General features: G+C 56.3%; 3 protein-coding genes across 14 annotated transcripts; 2 read left to right on the top strand and 1 right to left on the bottom strand.

Annotated features, from left to right (window-relative positions):
* Positions 1 to 290: 290 nt before the first annotated feature.
* SRSF2 (serine and arginine rich splicing factor 2) lies at positions 291 to 3,547 on the top strand. 6 transcript variants are annotated; one of them, XR_004904970.1, is made up of 5 exons: positions 291 to 898; positions 1,157 to 1,467; positions 1,743 to 1,846; positions 2,502 to 2,598; positions 3,110 to 3,547. XR_004904970.1 is itself a non-coding variant. In XM_036034193.1 (3 exons), the coding sequence occupies exons 1-2, from the start codon at positions 537 to 539 to the stop codon at positions 1,458 to 1,460; spliced, it is 666 nt and encodes a 221-aa protein (XP_035890086.1). In that variant the 5' UTR covers positions 291 to 536; the 3' UTR covers positions 1,461 to 1,467; positions 1,743 to 3,547. The 6 variants fall into 6 exon arrangements, 2 of the variants coding, with proteins under 2 accessions (XP_035890086.1, XP_035890085.1); XR_004904967.1 differs by having other exon boundaries at positions 2,502 to 3,547; XR_004904969.1 differs by having other exon boundaries at positions 1,743 to 2,598.
* Positions 3,037 to 8,088, bottom strand: METTL23 (methyltransferase like 23). 2 transcript variants are annotated; one of them, XM_028520877.2, is made up of 5 exons: positions 7,955 to 8,088; positions 5,949 to 6,053; positions 4,448 to 4,685; positions 4,281 to 4,365; positions 3,037 to 4,140 (listed from the first exon to the last, which is right to left on the bottom strand). In XM_028520877.2, the coding sequence occupies exons 2-5, from the start codon at positions 6,030 to 6,032 to the stop codon at positions 3,975 to 3,977; spliced, it is 573 nt and encodes a 190-aa protein (XP_028376678.1). In that variant the 5' UTR covers positions 6,033 to 6,053; positions 7,955 to 8,088; the 3' UTR covers positions 3,037 to 3,974. The 2 variants fall into 2 exon arrangements, with proteins under 2 accessions (XP_028376678.1, XP_028376677.1); XM_028520876.2 differs by lacking the exon at positions 7,955 to 8,088 and having other exon boundaries at positions 5,966 to 6,037.
* A 308-nt stretch (positions 8,089 to 8,396) lies between these two features.
* JMJD6 (jumonji domain containing 6, arginine demethylase and lysine hydroxylase) lies at positions 8,397 to 13,714 on the top strand. Of its 6 annotated transcripts, none has more exons than XM_036034178.1 (7): positions 8,400 to 8,825; positions 9,325 to 9,713; positions 9,981 to 10,267; positions 10,952 to 11,049; positions 11,559 to 11,647; positions 12,372 to 12,510; positions 13,306 to 13,714. In XM_036034178.1, exons 1-7 carry the CDS (start codon positions 8,697 to 8,699, stop codon positions 13,435 to 13,437), a joined length of 1,263 nt encoding a protein of 420 aa, XP_035890071.1. In that variant the 5' UTR covers positions 8,400 to 8,696; the 3' UTR covers positions 13,438 to 13,714. The 6 variants fall into 6 exon arrangements, 5 of the variants coding, with proteins under 5 accessions (XP_035890070.1, XP_035890071.1, XP_035890073.1 ...); XR_004904965.1 differs by having other exon boundaries at positions 8,405 to 8,825; positions 10,952 to 11,087; positions 11,554 to 11,647; positions 13,306 to 13,440; XM_036034180.1 differs by lacking the exon at positions 13,306 to 13,714 and having other exon boundaries at positions 8,405 to 8,825; positions 11,554 to 11,647.

The following is a 13,714-nucleotide window of genomic DNA, read 5'->3' as shown; positions in this document are numbered from 1 at the left end:
GCCGAAAAGCTGCGCGGAACCCCGATACCCGCATGGAGGAGAAGGCGGAGCCCAAAAGGGGAACACCTCCTCTTCCTCCGGCCCCAGAGCACCCAGCCGGAAGGAGCGTTTCGCGGGCTTTCCAACCGCCGGCAAACGCCGCTCCCCCCTCCCAGCGGCAGTGACTCCGCGCTTTTCCCGGCTCTGCGCAGGCGCGCCAGAAAGAGGCGGGGCACGCAGCGGGGACGTTGCGGGGCCAGCCAATCTGAGGATTCATTTGTGGGTGGCGCGGGCGCCATTTTGTGGGGAGGACTATAAATACGCGCTGGGCTTGGCCGCCTGCCCAGTCGCCTGTGTGCTGCGGGAGTAGGCCGCCGTAGCCGTCTGTTGGACTTTAAGAAACGTTTCCACGAGGAAGCCAACCGCCGGAGGGGAGGCGCGGCGTGCAGCCGAGCTAGTGTGGGGGAGCCGCCGCCGCCTCGGCCGAACGCGCGGGCCCGCCCAGGGCGTTACTTTGTAGGCGCGCAGTCTCAGGGCCCGGCCGCCTCTCCCGAGCCATGAGTTACGGCCGCCCGCCTCCCGATGTGGAGGGCATGACCTCCCTCAAGGTGGACAACCTGACCTACCGCACCTCGCCGGACACGCTGAGGCGCGTCTTCGAGAAGTACGGGCGCGTCGGCGACGTGTACATCCCGCGGGACCGCTACACCAAGGAGTCCCGCGGCTTCGCCTTCGTCCGCTTCCACGACAAGCGCGACGCCGAGGACGCCATGGACGCCATGGACGGGGCCGTCCTGGATGGGCGCGAGCTGCGGGTGCAGATGGCGCGCTACGGCCGTCCGCCCGACTCGCACCACAGCCGCCGGGGACCGCCACCCCGCAGGTACGGGGGTGGCGGCTACGGACGCCGGAGCCGCAGGTAAATGGGGAGGGGCCCCGAGCTGACTCACAAAGGTTCTGGGGGACACGTGGTGGCGGGCCGGGCCCGCGGCCCCTCGCCCGCTCGCCGCGGTCCTGCGGCCCACCCGGCCGCGGCGGCGGGCAGGCCTCTCCGGGCCCGGGCGGCCCCGGCGCGCGGCCGGGGAAATGGCGCCTGGCGGCGAGATAATGGCGGGCGGGAGGGCGGGCGGGGCGCGGCCGATCGCGGGGCCCTGACGTCTGCCGTTTCCGCCCGCAGCCCGCGGCGGCGCCGCCGCAGCCGATCGCGGAGCCGGAGCCGGTCCAGGTCCCGGAGTCGATCCCGCTACAGCCGCTCCAAGTCTCGGTCCCGCACCCGCTCGAGATCGCGGTCAACCTCCAAGTCCAGGTCGGCGCGAAGATCCAAGTCCAAGTCGTCCTCGGTCTCCAGATCTCGCTCGCGGTCCCGGTCCCGGTCCCGGTCCAGGAGTCCGCCGCCCGTGTCCAAGAGGGAGTCCAAGTCCAGGTCGCGCTCCAAGAGCCCCCCCAAGTCTCCGGAGGAGGAAGGAGCGGTGTCCTCGTGAGCAAACGGTAATGTCCGCGGGGACCCGAGGCGCATGGCCCGCACTGAGAGCTGGGGTGTGGAGTAGCGTTTCTGGCCCACGTTGGTGGAAAAGCGCCCCCGACGGCGGGGGTGCGGCCCTGCGCCAGCGCGGCTTTGGGAGTGATTCTGAAGAGGGGTCTGCAGGAAGGATGTGTTTAAAGCTGAGATGTTTGTGGCTGTTTCGTAAACTGTTTGAGACCTATTAATGAAAATGACTATTTCTTGCTGTTTTTATCCAACGTCTGCATTTTCCCCTTTAAAGCTGCGGTCTCCTGTTTGATAAAAGAATATTGGCCAGTATTGCAGATTTTAACTGATTTGGCTGATCCTCCAGGGACCAGTTTCTGTGGGCGTGTATTGGAGCAGGTTTGTCTTTAAACGTTAAAGATGCACTATCCTCTTAGAGAAGGCTGTCAGTCCAACTCGTGTTGGGCTGGCCGGGATACACTATGCTAGCGGATGTGGCGAACGAATCGCAAAACGAAGCGATGAACTTTGGAACCCAAAAAAGTTTGCAGGTATTGCACCGGGTGGGGAAAGGATAGTGTGTCTTTAACTCAAATTGTTTGGTCCTATTTTTTAAAAGGAAGGGCCCTGAGTAGCTCAGATGTTAAAGCATTGTTCTCAATCGCCAAAAGTTTTGTTTGAAAACTAAATTTATCTTGAAACATAGACTGGTTTTTCTGATTTCACGTTGTTTTGTTTGGATATTTGGACACAGCCCTTTTTTTTTTTTTTTTTTTTTTTTTTTTTTTTTCCTTTTCTTTTTCCTTTTTTCCCCCTTAATATTTTTCACCTTGGTTATTTGGCCAAGAAAGCACAAACTTGTAAATGCTGGTGGTAGCCTTTGTGAGCATTTCCTAATTTGGGCCTTTAAGAAATTGTGAGAACGGCCGGGTGGAACCTTTCTGTAACCGCTCGTTTCCCCGGAGCCTTACTTAGTAAGTACCAGCCCAGGCTGAAGCCCTGTGCGCGGCCCAGTGCTGGCGTGTCCACTGAACTTGCTTCTCTTCACACCTAGATGTGGCGACAAGCAGCGTGACAGACGCCCTGGGGAGAAGGACCACATGCTCAGCCCATCACGGAGTCCTTGGAACAAGCAACTGGCTATTGAAAAGGTTATTTTGTAACATTTTGTCTAACTTTTTACTTGTTTCAAGCTTGGCCTCAGGTGGCAAGCTTCATTTTATGTGCCATTTTGTTGCTGTTATTCAAATTTCTTGTAATTTAGTGAGGTGAACGAACTTCAGATTTCATTATTGGCTTGGATATTTGAGGTAAAATTTCTTTTTTGTTTATATAGTGCTGACTTTTTTTGTTTGGAATTAAACAGATTGGTAAACCAAATTTGTGGCCTCCTGACTTTTAAGGAAACATGCAGCCATTACGCACAGCCTAAAGCTGTCAAGAGATTGACTCAGCATTGCCTTCATTCCTTAGAATTAAAAACCTACAAACCTGGTGTAAATTTGTTTGTGTATGTTACTTATCTACAGATCTAAATGGTAATCTGAACCCAAATTTGTATAAAGACTTCAGGTGAAAAGACTTGCTTATTTTTTTTTTTTTGAAAGGATTGTTTACCAAACACAATTCTAATCTCTTCTCTTGTGTATTTTTGTGCACTAGGCGCAGTTGTGTAGCAGTTGAGTAATGCTGGTTAGCTGTTAAGGTGGCGTGTTGCAGTGCAGAGTGCTTGGCTGTTTCCTGTTTTCTCCCGGTTGCTCCTGTGTAAAGATGCCTTGTCGTGCAGAAACAAATGGCTGTCCAGTTTATTAAATGCCTGACAACTGCACTTCCAGTCACCCGGGCCTTGCATATAAATTACGGAGCATACAGTGAGCACATCTAGCTGGTGATAAATACACCTTTTTTTCCTACCCCCACTCCACCAAATGGTAAAAATGATCATCTTCATGTATGAACTTAAAATATGAAAAATGTTAAGGAAGCAAATGGTTTGTAACTTTGTAAGTACTTAAAACATGGTGTATCTTTTTTGCTCATAAATATTCTGTACTATAACCATTGTTTCTATAGTTTAATTAAAACATTTTCTTGGTGTTAGCTTTTCCAGAATATGTCTGTCTTTTTTCCTCCCTTTATTTGAAAGACCTGTGCAATTTTCTGTGAATGTTACTATCGTATGAGAATAAAATGTTTGGCTGACTTTTTTAAAGTGGAAATGCCAGTTCAGAACCCACCTTCCCTGAAACCAATGCCCTAAGGTAGCACTTTTGAGTCCAGGGGTACTCCTTTCTCATCACCTAAATGATGCCCTGTTTTAATAACTCAGGAACAATCGGAGTCCTTTCCTTAATAAGTGTTTTAATTTGTTTCATGGCTATGGCAGCCATGGGTGTTGCCCAGGTGACCCACCGCGATCTAAGGCCAACAAACAGCTAGACCATGTTTGGGCCCGCTGCTCGCACTGTCCAAGAGGCCGGAGTGGTCCGGGTCCCAGCACTGTCCCAAAACAGCTTGTGGGTGTAGTTCAGAGCCTGTCCTTGGCAAAGGAGATGACCAGCATTTCAATGGTATGTCTTCCTGGGAGGGCAGAGTCTGCTATGTCGTCTCTGTCTGCATCAAAAGACGCCAGAGGAATGTGGATGCATTTCATATCCCACTTGTAGAGCAAAGCTTCAAGTGACCAGTCAGCACTGAGGAAAAATAGTTTTTAAAGGTTACGATTTTCCTGTTTTGCTTCAGCTGCATTTTCCATTTTATCCTTTGGCATTGCATTAGGAAGGTTTAATTCAACTGAATAAAAACTGAGTGAACCAGTACTAACAGGGCTTACCTTCTCACCTGGTAAGTAGACCACAATTGGACCTTAGGGTTCTTCTGCATCAAAAAGTAAACTGTAGTTAAAATGTCTTCAAAATCTGGGAAGAAAGGGCTTATTAATAGATTTCTACTTACATTGTAACTCGGGTCAAATTCACTGCTGAGCAAAAAAAGGTTTACCTTCTGGTTCAAAGAACACGTCAGATGCGAGAATAATGTCTTGCGGTGGCAAAGCCAGGAGGTCCTGTGACAGGTGGCCCCACGTTAGTCCTACGACACGCACCTGGGGCAGGCTATTCAGTCGGCAGCTTTGCCGACAGACTTCCAGACAGTGCGGCAGCTCGCAGCTGTCCGACAGGATCACTTCTGCACCGCACTTCGCAGCTACAACTCCGGGAAGGCTCACTCCAGCTCCAATCTGGAAAGGGGAAAAGACATTGCGAAGTTGGCCTAGGAATGCAAAAAAGTTGGGTCTCTGCAGATAGTTCCCCATTTTTAAAAAATGCCTTAAGCTGTAGGATGCTTGGGCTCTCTGTTTAAGGCAAGAGTTGGGACTACCCTTAATGGGGTCAAAGGGCAGCCCTAGTCCCCGCACAGCCCAGTACTCTGCAACTGATCGTGCTTCCAGCCTCCACGAGTATCTGGCCATGTCATTGCCGACAAGCCCAGAAAAGGAGTCTGGGACACTTGCCTGTCGTTTTCCTAGGGCACGGGGTCTCCAGAAGCTCTGCGTGACTGACTTAACATGCACAGCCAGTTGGTACTATATCTTTTAAGATCTTTTCAGAAGGGAAGGGATGGGGAGGGAGACAAACATCCATGTCTGGTGACCTGGCCCAAAACCCAGGCACGTGCCCCAACCTGGAATCAAACAGGAGCTTTTGGCCCAAACAACACTGCCCAACCCGCCGAGCCCACCAGCCAGGGCAGGACTGATTTTAACCGGTTTTAGTGAACAGAAGACTGACAGGTCCACAGTGTGGCTTCCTACAGAAGGGATTTCCCATCTGGGCCTCAAAAGGCCCTCATTACAATAAAGACCAAGACCAAGGACTGCCTTTGTATTAACACTGAAACAAGCTGCCCATTTTCCAGTTGGAGGATGGGCACAGATTCTCCATCTTTTCTGAATGCCTGACGATTGCCAGCATTTGGGGACAGAAGTATGCCCAAACACCACCTCTGCCCTTCATTTATAGGTTTAGCAAAAATCAGGTGTTCTTAAGCTTCTGGTTTGTGTTTAACCTTTAAGTTTAAGCAAAGTTACCACCTCTGCCAACAACCAAAGGTGGTTTCTCCAAGTCCCAAGTTAGTCTTGGGCCATTCCTTTTTTTTAAAAACACTTTACAAATGTAAAATTTGTTCTCCACTCACACACCTTACAAGTTGGCCGAGTTACTCTTGATTTTAAAAACGGGGGGCTGGGGGCTGAGTGGAGGGGGACAAAGTGGGGGAACGGGAGGGAAGGGTGGACATCTGTAATAGTGTCAACAAAAAGTTTTTTAAATAAAAATACAGTGTGGAGCAAACGAAGGCTCTGTTTGTATGGAAAATTATAATACAAGAATACATGTTGCAGAGAACTGTAAACCTACCTTTACCCCACGCTGTATTTACCAACAGCGAATAGCATGTGGACTTAAATCCGAGTAGTTTTTTGAAACTTGGAGGGCACGTTTACCTCTAAGAGAGCCTTGCCTGGTAGAGATCTTCTGTGGAACCACAGGTACTGGGCCAGCACCACAGCACAGGGCCAGACGTACATGCCATACTGGAGGTGCAGGACCTGAAAAGGATGTTTGTGTATCGTCAACAACTCGTGCTGGAATCGGAATGCTTGCTTACACCATGGCTGGGTGCCTGGCACGGACACCCATTCCAAAAGGACTCCCCAGTTCACACCCTATGGGAGGGTATGAAACTGCAATACCCTGTGGTAACAAGCCCTCTTCACTCCTTATTCAATGGGCATTTATTTAGAGACTCAGTGGCTCAGTAGCTATTCTAGGCTGAAGATGTAACTCTCATGGAGCCTGTGTATCCTACTAGGGAGAGACAGGCAACAAGCAAGCAAATAAAGTTATTTTTGGCTTGTGAGAATGCTATCAACACAATAAAACGGTGATGTCAGAGTACTGGGGGTGGGGGGGTAGGGGGTGGCCCGGGGTGCGGGGTACAGTAGCCACAGGGTGGCTGCCCTATATAGGGAGAAAGGATGATTCAGACAAAGGCCTCAAAGCAGGAACTGACGCCTCTTGCTGGACAACCGAGAGCCCAGCCTAGGGGTCAGAGGCAGGGCTTTGCAGAGCACGCAGAGGTCACAGGGAAGGCAAGGACCAGACCTAGGGGGTCTTACAGGCCGCAGGAAGTCTAGCTTTTTATTATTTTTTATTATACTTTTAGCTTTTAAACGCAAGATGACACTGGAGGGTTTTAAGCACAAGCATAACTTGGTATGCAAATGGAAGCAATACGGTCCTAGGAGACCTCCTAGAAGAGGTTGAGTGGACCTGAGCGCGGAAGGGGTTAAGAGGGCGGGCAGGTTCACAAAGCCTTTGGACAGGCGCAGAGTCGTGAGGGTGCGGTATTGAGCGAGGCAAGCCAGCGCCGCTCACAACTCCCTCACGCGCCTGCTGGAGCTCGAACTCCAGATCTGCGATGTACTAGGTGTGCGACCTCACTCAAGTCACTGAAGTCTGTGCTTTAGTCTCCTCAATTGCAAAATACAATCTCATACTGTGGTTAGGAAAATTCAATGCAAACCACTTAATCCAGTACCAAGCACGCAATAAGCATACGGTTAGCAATGATTAAACCGGAAGTCTGTTTTCACAAAGGGTGCCCCTAGTGGGGTGGTAGGAAGGGGACTGAAGTAATAAAATATCAAAAGGTGAAGGAACTAAGGTCTGAACTTAACCCAGTCAACAAGAATATTAGTGCCCAGAATTATGTGAGCTACTGTTCTAACCGCAGGCGGGGCGGCATGCGTACGAGAGAAAAACGCCTCCCCTGGCAGACGGCAGCCAGGAGGGCAGTGAAGGGTTTCTGAGCAGAGTGGGCCGCGCAGATAAAAGAGGCCTCTCTTCTCGCAGGGAGGATCTTCACTCCCCGAATTTGGGAAGAAATCCAAACGGGTACTTCAAGGTGAAGGCATTAGAAACTATCAGAAATGGGTCCCACTGGAGCTGTCTCTCACCTTTAAACTGTTATTACTAAGATCTACGCCACAGGCGGCCGTTAAAATGAAATGAAACACTACAGCGTGAACGTGCTTTGAGAACCGGACGCATGGAAAGCACAATTTTGAGTTTGGGGGCAACCGTGAGCTGAACGGAAGACGTGAGTACCAACCCAAAAACTTTGCTTGGGCAGAGAGGGTTAGAACCCCCGGTCCCAGGCAAAGATTAACTAAGAAGCCTTTCAAGAAGATCAAAGGCAATACTAGGTATCCAGAATTCCATTTTCCTGGCAGGAATATTCGGTGTGGAGAGGCTCCCTTCCTGGCAAGGTCCCCATATTCCTTACTGAAAGACAGGTAATACTCCAAAGGCTTCATCCCAAGGCAGGAAGCCGCGGACGACACCCCCCCCCCCCGCCACCCCCCGCCCAGATAGGCTGGAACTGCTCCTGAGACAGGTAGGGCGTGCAGGACTCGAGACCCTTTCCCGCGGGTGCAGCTGCACGCACCTGCGGGACGCAGACCTCCAGCACCGCCCCCTCCGCTCCCGGCTCTTCCGAGAACCGAAAGCGCTGGGCGAGGACCACGTGACCTCGGAGACCACGGCCGCCCAGAGGAGAGTCGGTGGCCCCCGGGAGGGTCGGCAGCAGCGGACGGCGCCGCGCGGCCAGGCTGCCCGCGCGGGGCCCCTGGGCGCACAGGGGCCGCTTCCCCGGCACCACGTGGCCCTGCGCGGGGCCCCTCGGGCCCCTAAAGCCCTACGCCAAGAGTGGGGGACAGCACCCGTCGGGCGACGGAGTGACAGCACGCGGAGAACAGAGCCGAAGCCAGCTACGTGACACAGAGAGAACTGGCGGCCGCGCGGCGCGCCAGCGGAAGTGGGCTGCGGAAACGCTGCGCGCTGCCGGACGTGACGTGACCGGAAGCAGGCGTACGGGGCCGGCCGCAGTGCGACGGCTCCGGGGCAGGCCGGACCTTCCCAACATGGCAGAAAGCCGGCGTCTGTGAAGGCGGGCCCTGGAGGCGCCGAGGCCAATGGCCGACCGGGAGAGGCCGGGGGGCGGGGAGGACGGCAGCCGCAAGCCCAACCCGAAGGCCGGGAGGTGGTTGGGGAGTGAATATTCTGGAAGGAGGCTTTAAAGGCGTAGGGCGTTTAAGAGCGGCCGCCGCCTGGGCCGGGAAGGGGCGCGTTGGTGGCCGGAAGCGAGCTGCGCCGAGGTCGTCGCGGAACCAGCTGGTGACCCCCGCAGGATGAACCACAAGAGCAAGAAGCGGATCCGCGAAGCCAAGCGGAGTGCGCGCCCGGAGCTGAAGGACTCGCTGGACTGGACCCGGCACAACTACTACGAGAGCTTCTCGCTGAACCCGGCGGCGGTGGTGGTGAGCGTGCGGGGATCGTGGGCCGGGCGCGTGCGTCCCCGGGCGGTCGCGCACCTCTGCCGGGGCACAGTCCACCGGCCCCGAGCGCGGAACCCCGGGCTTCCGATGGGCTCAGCCGCACCTGGCGGAGGTCGGGGTCATCGGGACCATGATTCCGGGGAGTGTCTCCTTTCTCCCCTGCCCGGGCAACTGGACTCTCACGCGTTTGGCGCCCTCAGAGAGCTCTTGTTGCCCCTTGATCTCCTTGGACGGCGAGGCCCTCGGGGACGTGGCTGTCAAAGGCCACAAAGCTGGGAGATTCGAAGCCACCCATGATGCGGTGGCTCACGCTACAACGTGCTCGCACTCACGCAGGTCCTTCCCCCGCCCCCCAGCCAAACCCTTAGAAGCCGGAACAAAAAGCTACCTTTTTAGATATGTCATTGTTAACTGGCCCTGGGGACACCCTTATTTGCTTGATTTTTTTTTTAACTGGATAGGTCTTTTCTGACTCCCTCAGGATAATGTGGAGAGGGCAGACGCACTACAGCTGTCGGTGGAAGAATTTGTGGAGCGATATGAAAGACCTTACAAGCCGGTGGTTCTGCTCAGCGCCCAAGAGGGCTGGTCTGCGCAGGAGAAGTGGACGCTGGAACGCCTGAAAAGGAAGTACCGGAACCAGAAGTTCAAGTGTGGGGAGGACAACGACGGCTACTCCGTGAAGATGAAGATGAAATACTACATCGAGTACATGGAGAGCACGCGAGATGACAGCCCCCTGTACATTTTTGACAGCAGCTACGGTGAACATCCCAAGAGAAGGAAACTTCTGGAAGACTACAAGGTGCCCAAGTTCTTCACTGACGACCTTTTCCAGTACGCAGGCGAGAAACGCCGGCCCCCTTACAGGTGAGGCGCCGTCGCAGTGTCCTCTGCAGCAGCACCTGTGGGCGCGCTCCGTCAGCTGCCTTTTTTGAGTCAGGTGCTGGCACACCAGTGATTTTTCTTCCTCTCCGTTAGGGATCAGTCCACACACAATTCACTCGGCGTTTTTGTGTCCTAAAATGCGTGTAGTCTTTGGAACAGAGATAACAGTGCAGTGTATAAAGTTTATTTTGTGCTGTGTGTGTGTGTAGTTTAATCTCTCTTCCCGCCTTGGGTCTGTCTGTCCTTCAGGTGGTTCGTGATGGGGCCCCCACGCTCCGGAACCGGAATCCACATCGACCCCCTGGGAACCAGCGCCTGGAATGCCTTGGTTCAGGGCCACAAGCGCTGGTGTCTTTTCCCCACCAGCACACCCCGGGAACTCATCAAGGTGACCCGAGAAGAAGGGGGAAACCAGCAAGATGAAGCTATTACCTGGTTCAACGTCATTTATCCCCGGACACAGCTTCCCACCTGGCCACCTGAATTCAAACCCCTGGAAATCTTGCAGAAACCAGGAGAGACTGTCTTTGTACCAGGTATAGATGAGCTGAAACGGGGTCTTTCCTTGAAGTTAGCGATTGTCGTTTTGGAGCAGAACTACCTATAAAGCGAGTCCAAGAGACCCCTCCGGACTGCCACCCTCCTCATCACCTAAATATATAGTGACTGTTGGTAAACTTTCTGCGTATAAAGTTCTACTCATTTTTACTCTTAGCGTTTACCTAGTGTCTTCTGTAATCTCCGGAGGTTGGGGTTTTGATACAATGTGGCACTGGGTGGGTCGGGTCAGGAAATATAGTGACTGGGAGCCTAGTGGCAGTGACTCGGCCCCACACTTGCTGCCTCTGAGAGGTCACATGTGGCGAATAAAGGGATTTCGGTCGGGCCTTCCCCTGCGAGAGGCTGAAGAACTTGCTGCCTTTACGGTTTGGGTCACTGATTTGGACTGGCAGGAGAGGACACACCTCTGCCCCTGTAGCAGGAACTCGGCCGTAGATAATCCCAAACGAGCAGGCACAGCCCTACTCCAGTGACACGGACAGGTCCCTTGTGCCTCTGGGATCAGGAGCATGGCCACGCGGCGGCCCGTGCCCGGGGCGCTCCCTCCGGACTAGGAACCCCCGCTCCCGGAGTTCCCGCTAGACGTGGTGTGCAGTCGGTGTTACAGTGGCTGTGTCCGGAGCCCGGCCCCACTGAACTCTCCGCTTGTTGGATTTCAGGAGGCTGGTGGCACGTCGTGCTCAATCTCGATACCACCATTGCCATCACCCAGAATTTTGCCAGCAGCACCAACTTCCCTGTTGTGTGGCACAAGACGGTAAGAGGGAGACCAAAGTTGTCCAGGAAATGGTATAGGTGAGAGACACTTTCTTCTTTCTCTTGCTTTGCTCCGATGTCCGCCGCAGAGAAAACACGGAACGAGCCCACCGCCACGCTGACGTGCTGCGCTCAGGCAGGCCCGGCCGGGGCTGGGGCCGCAGGGGCCCCGGGCGCAGGAGCGTGAGCCCAAGCGGGGCGGGCTCTCGGGGCGCTCGGCAGCCTCGGGGGACAGGCGAAGGCGCCGCATGCTGACCAAAGACAGTCAGTCAAAACGTGGTTGTGATTGGGATTGTTTCTCGTTTTTTGGGCAGGGAGGGGTGTTTGCTTTTGATCCTCCCCCCTCCCAGAGCTAGCGCTAGCAAAGGAAGCTATTTTGTTCGGGTTTTATGTTGGGTGTTTCTTTCCCTTACCCAGAAGCCTTATTCCCATTTGAACTTACTCCCTTCAGTTCTTGCGAGTGAGGTCACTGCCCTGGAGACTTAGCTCCTTTGTTTATCCACAGAACAGATACAGCACGGGCAGCGGCAGTGCACGCCACCCCCAGCCACCCCGTGCCTCTGTGTCCCAACCCTGACCTGGAGGGACCAGCTCTCGGGGTAAGAGAGGGATGCGGCTGGTTCAGCTCAGCCCCCCTGCTGAGAGGGCAGCAGGGGTGGCGGCCCCTTCTCCCCAGACTCGCAGGCAGAGAGGCCCGTGCTCCCTCCTGCGGGCTGCCGCGTGCTCTGACGGCCCTGCCTGCGGCAGGGTCTCGTCCTCGGTCACAGCAGGCGCCACGCAGTTCCCAGGGGGCTGCGGCCTCCGACGGCCCCGTCCGTCCCACCCCTGACGAGGGGCCCTCTCTGTACGGGACACTTCTCGTTTCTCACAGACCTAGTCGTGTCCTCCCACAGACAGAGCCTCACCGGCCCGACGCCAGCCGCTGAGGCTGTGCTGTGGATAGGGAGGTTAAAAACATCAGCTAGGAGCAGTTCAGGGAGAGCGTGATGACAGATCCCCCCCCCCCCCCCAGGGGGAAACGCCGAGACTGAGTCAAGGCCACGCTGCCCCCCGGCAGGCGCGCCCCAGCCCTCTCGCGGCGGCAGGGGTCACGTGGAGCTAGTTTTCTCTGGGGAAGCTGACGGCGCGGCGCGGCAGGGCGTTGGTTCCCAGCCTGCGGATCCGCGTCCTCGCCTCCCTGCAGCCCTCCTTCCGAACGGGTGCCCGGTGGTCCCGGGCGCCTCTGGGACAGACGGCCTCCGGCCCAGCCTGGATCGTGTGCGGGCGTCGTGTGCGGGTGTCGCTGCGGCCCCAGCGCTGAGAACAGGGTCTCTTGTGCCTCAGGATCCTGAAGCAGGAGCGGCCCGAGCTGGCGGTCCTGGCGGACTCCGTTGACCTGCAGGAATCCACGGGAATCGCCTCGGACAGCTCCAGCGACTCGTCCAGCTCCTCCAGCTCCAGCTCGTCCGACTCCGACTCAGAGGTGAGGCCTGCTCCCCCGCCAGGCCTCCGGGGCGCCCCCCCCCCCCCCCCCACAGACGCCAGGGGCGACTCGCCCTCCTGTCCTGCGGGCAGGAGAAAGCAGCGAGCCCCGGCCTCACCACTCCTGCTGCAGAGGGACTTTGCCCGCCCGGTAGCTCTAGTGTCTGCGGGTCACTGCGGTGGCCTGGGGAGGGTGAAGAGCAGTTGAGGGTCTCGGTAATGCATGGCCCGGGGCCACACAGCCAGCAGACGGCTGTGTCGGGCGCCCAGACTGCGAGCGTTCTGAGCACAAAGTCCAGGGCAAGGATTTCCCCCGGGGGTGGGTCAATCGTGAGCCTGGAAACCCGGCAAATGCAGGGACCCCTGAAAGCTTCCCTAACACGGGGCGAGCACGCCCTGCGCCCCGTGCAGGTGGGACTCCCGTTCCCTCGGTGCCGCCCCCCCATTCTGCCCTTCCTCGGGGCGGGGCGCGTGCCGCGAGGGGTAAGTGCGGTGCTCGCCTTCCTGCCCCGGGCAGCGAGGGCCGAGGGAGGCCCCGTGGCGCAGTCTCCGAGCGCCCGCACGCGTCCTCAGAGCGGGTGCCGGACGGCCCTGCCACTGGCCAGCACAGGGCGCTGGCCGCCTGCCGGGAGACCCGCGTTCTCCAGGAGCCGGCAGTGTGCAGGGCGGCGGCCGCCCAGGCTGGACTCTGGGGCGGTCTCGGGCAGCCGCTCTGCTTTGGGGGAAGGCGGGCAGTGTGCCGGCCGTCCCCCGCAGCTCCATCGGGTTGAGTGCCTGTGTCTCTCCATGTGTCCAGTGCGAGTCGGGGTCCGAAGGGGACGGCACGACGCACCGCAGGAAGAAGAGGAGGACCTGCGGCATGGTGGGCAACGGGGACACCGCCTCCCAGGACGACTGCGTGAGCAAAGAGCGCAGCTCCTCCAGGTGACCGGGCGCCGCTCTGGGCTGTGTCGGAGGACGTGCCACCGCGGCGGCCGGGGCCTGGGCCCCAGGCCGGCGGCCTGTCGGCCCCTGCAGGCCCCGGGAGGGCCGGCGAGCGCGGCCGCCCCCGGAGTGAGTCCGCTCACGTAGCGTCTGCTGCAGCAGCTTGTTTGCCCGCTGCCGGTGCGAATCCACGCGGCTTGTTTCGTGCGTAAAGGCGAGGGTCTGTGTGGGTGGTGCCGAGGAAGCCCTTTCCATTATTTAATAAAAATGAAATGCATTTT

This window comes from Phyllostomus discolor, chromosome 8, assembly GCF_004126475.2.
Source record: "Phyllostomus discolor isolate MPI-MPIP mPhyDis1 chromosome 8, mPhyDis1.pri.v3, whole genome shotgun sequence".
Lineage (NCBI taxonomy): Eukaryota > Metazoa > Chordata > Mammalia > Chiroptera > Phyllostomidae > Phyllostomus > Phyllostomus discolor.
Note: the sequence above shows the minus strand (reverse complement) of the source record. Positions and strands in the feature narration are given on the sequence as shown.

Coding starts and splice junctions, on each gene's coding strand:
- SRSF2 (XM_036034193.1), top strand. CDS start 537: ATGAGTTACGGCCGCCCGCCTCCCGATGTGGAGGGCATGACCTCCCTC. Junction 899..1,156: donor TACGGACGCCGGAGCCGCAG/GTAAATGGGGAG, acceptor TTCCGCCCGCAG/CCCGCGGCGGCGCCGCCGCA.
- METTL23 (XM_028520877.2), bottom strand. CDS start 6,032: ATGTACGTCTGGCCCTGTGCTGTGGTGCTGGCCCAGTACCTGTGGTTC. Junction 4,686..5,948: donor CAGGCAAGGCTCTCTTAGAG/GTAAACGTGCCC, acceptor TCCCCTTTCCAG/ATTGGAGCTGGAGTGAGCCT. Junction 4,141..4,280: donor TCTACTTACCAGGTGAGAAG/GTAAGCCCTGTT, acceptor ATTTTTCCTCAG/TGCTGACTGGTCACTTGAAG.
- JMJD6 (XM_036034177.1), top strand. CDS start 8,697: ATGAACCACAAGAGCAAGAAGCGGATCCGCGAAGCCAAGCGGAGTGCG. Junction 9,714..9,980: donor AAACGCCGGCCCCCTTACAG/GTGAGGCGCCGT, acceptor TCTGTCCTTCAG/GTGGTTCGTGATGGGGCCCC. Junction 11,088..11,553: donor TTGTCCAGGAAATGGTATAG/GTGAGAGACACT, acceptor GTTTATCCACAG/AACAGATACAGCACGGGCAG.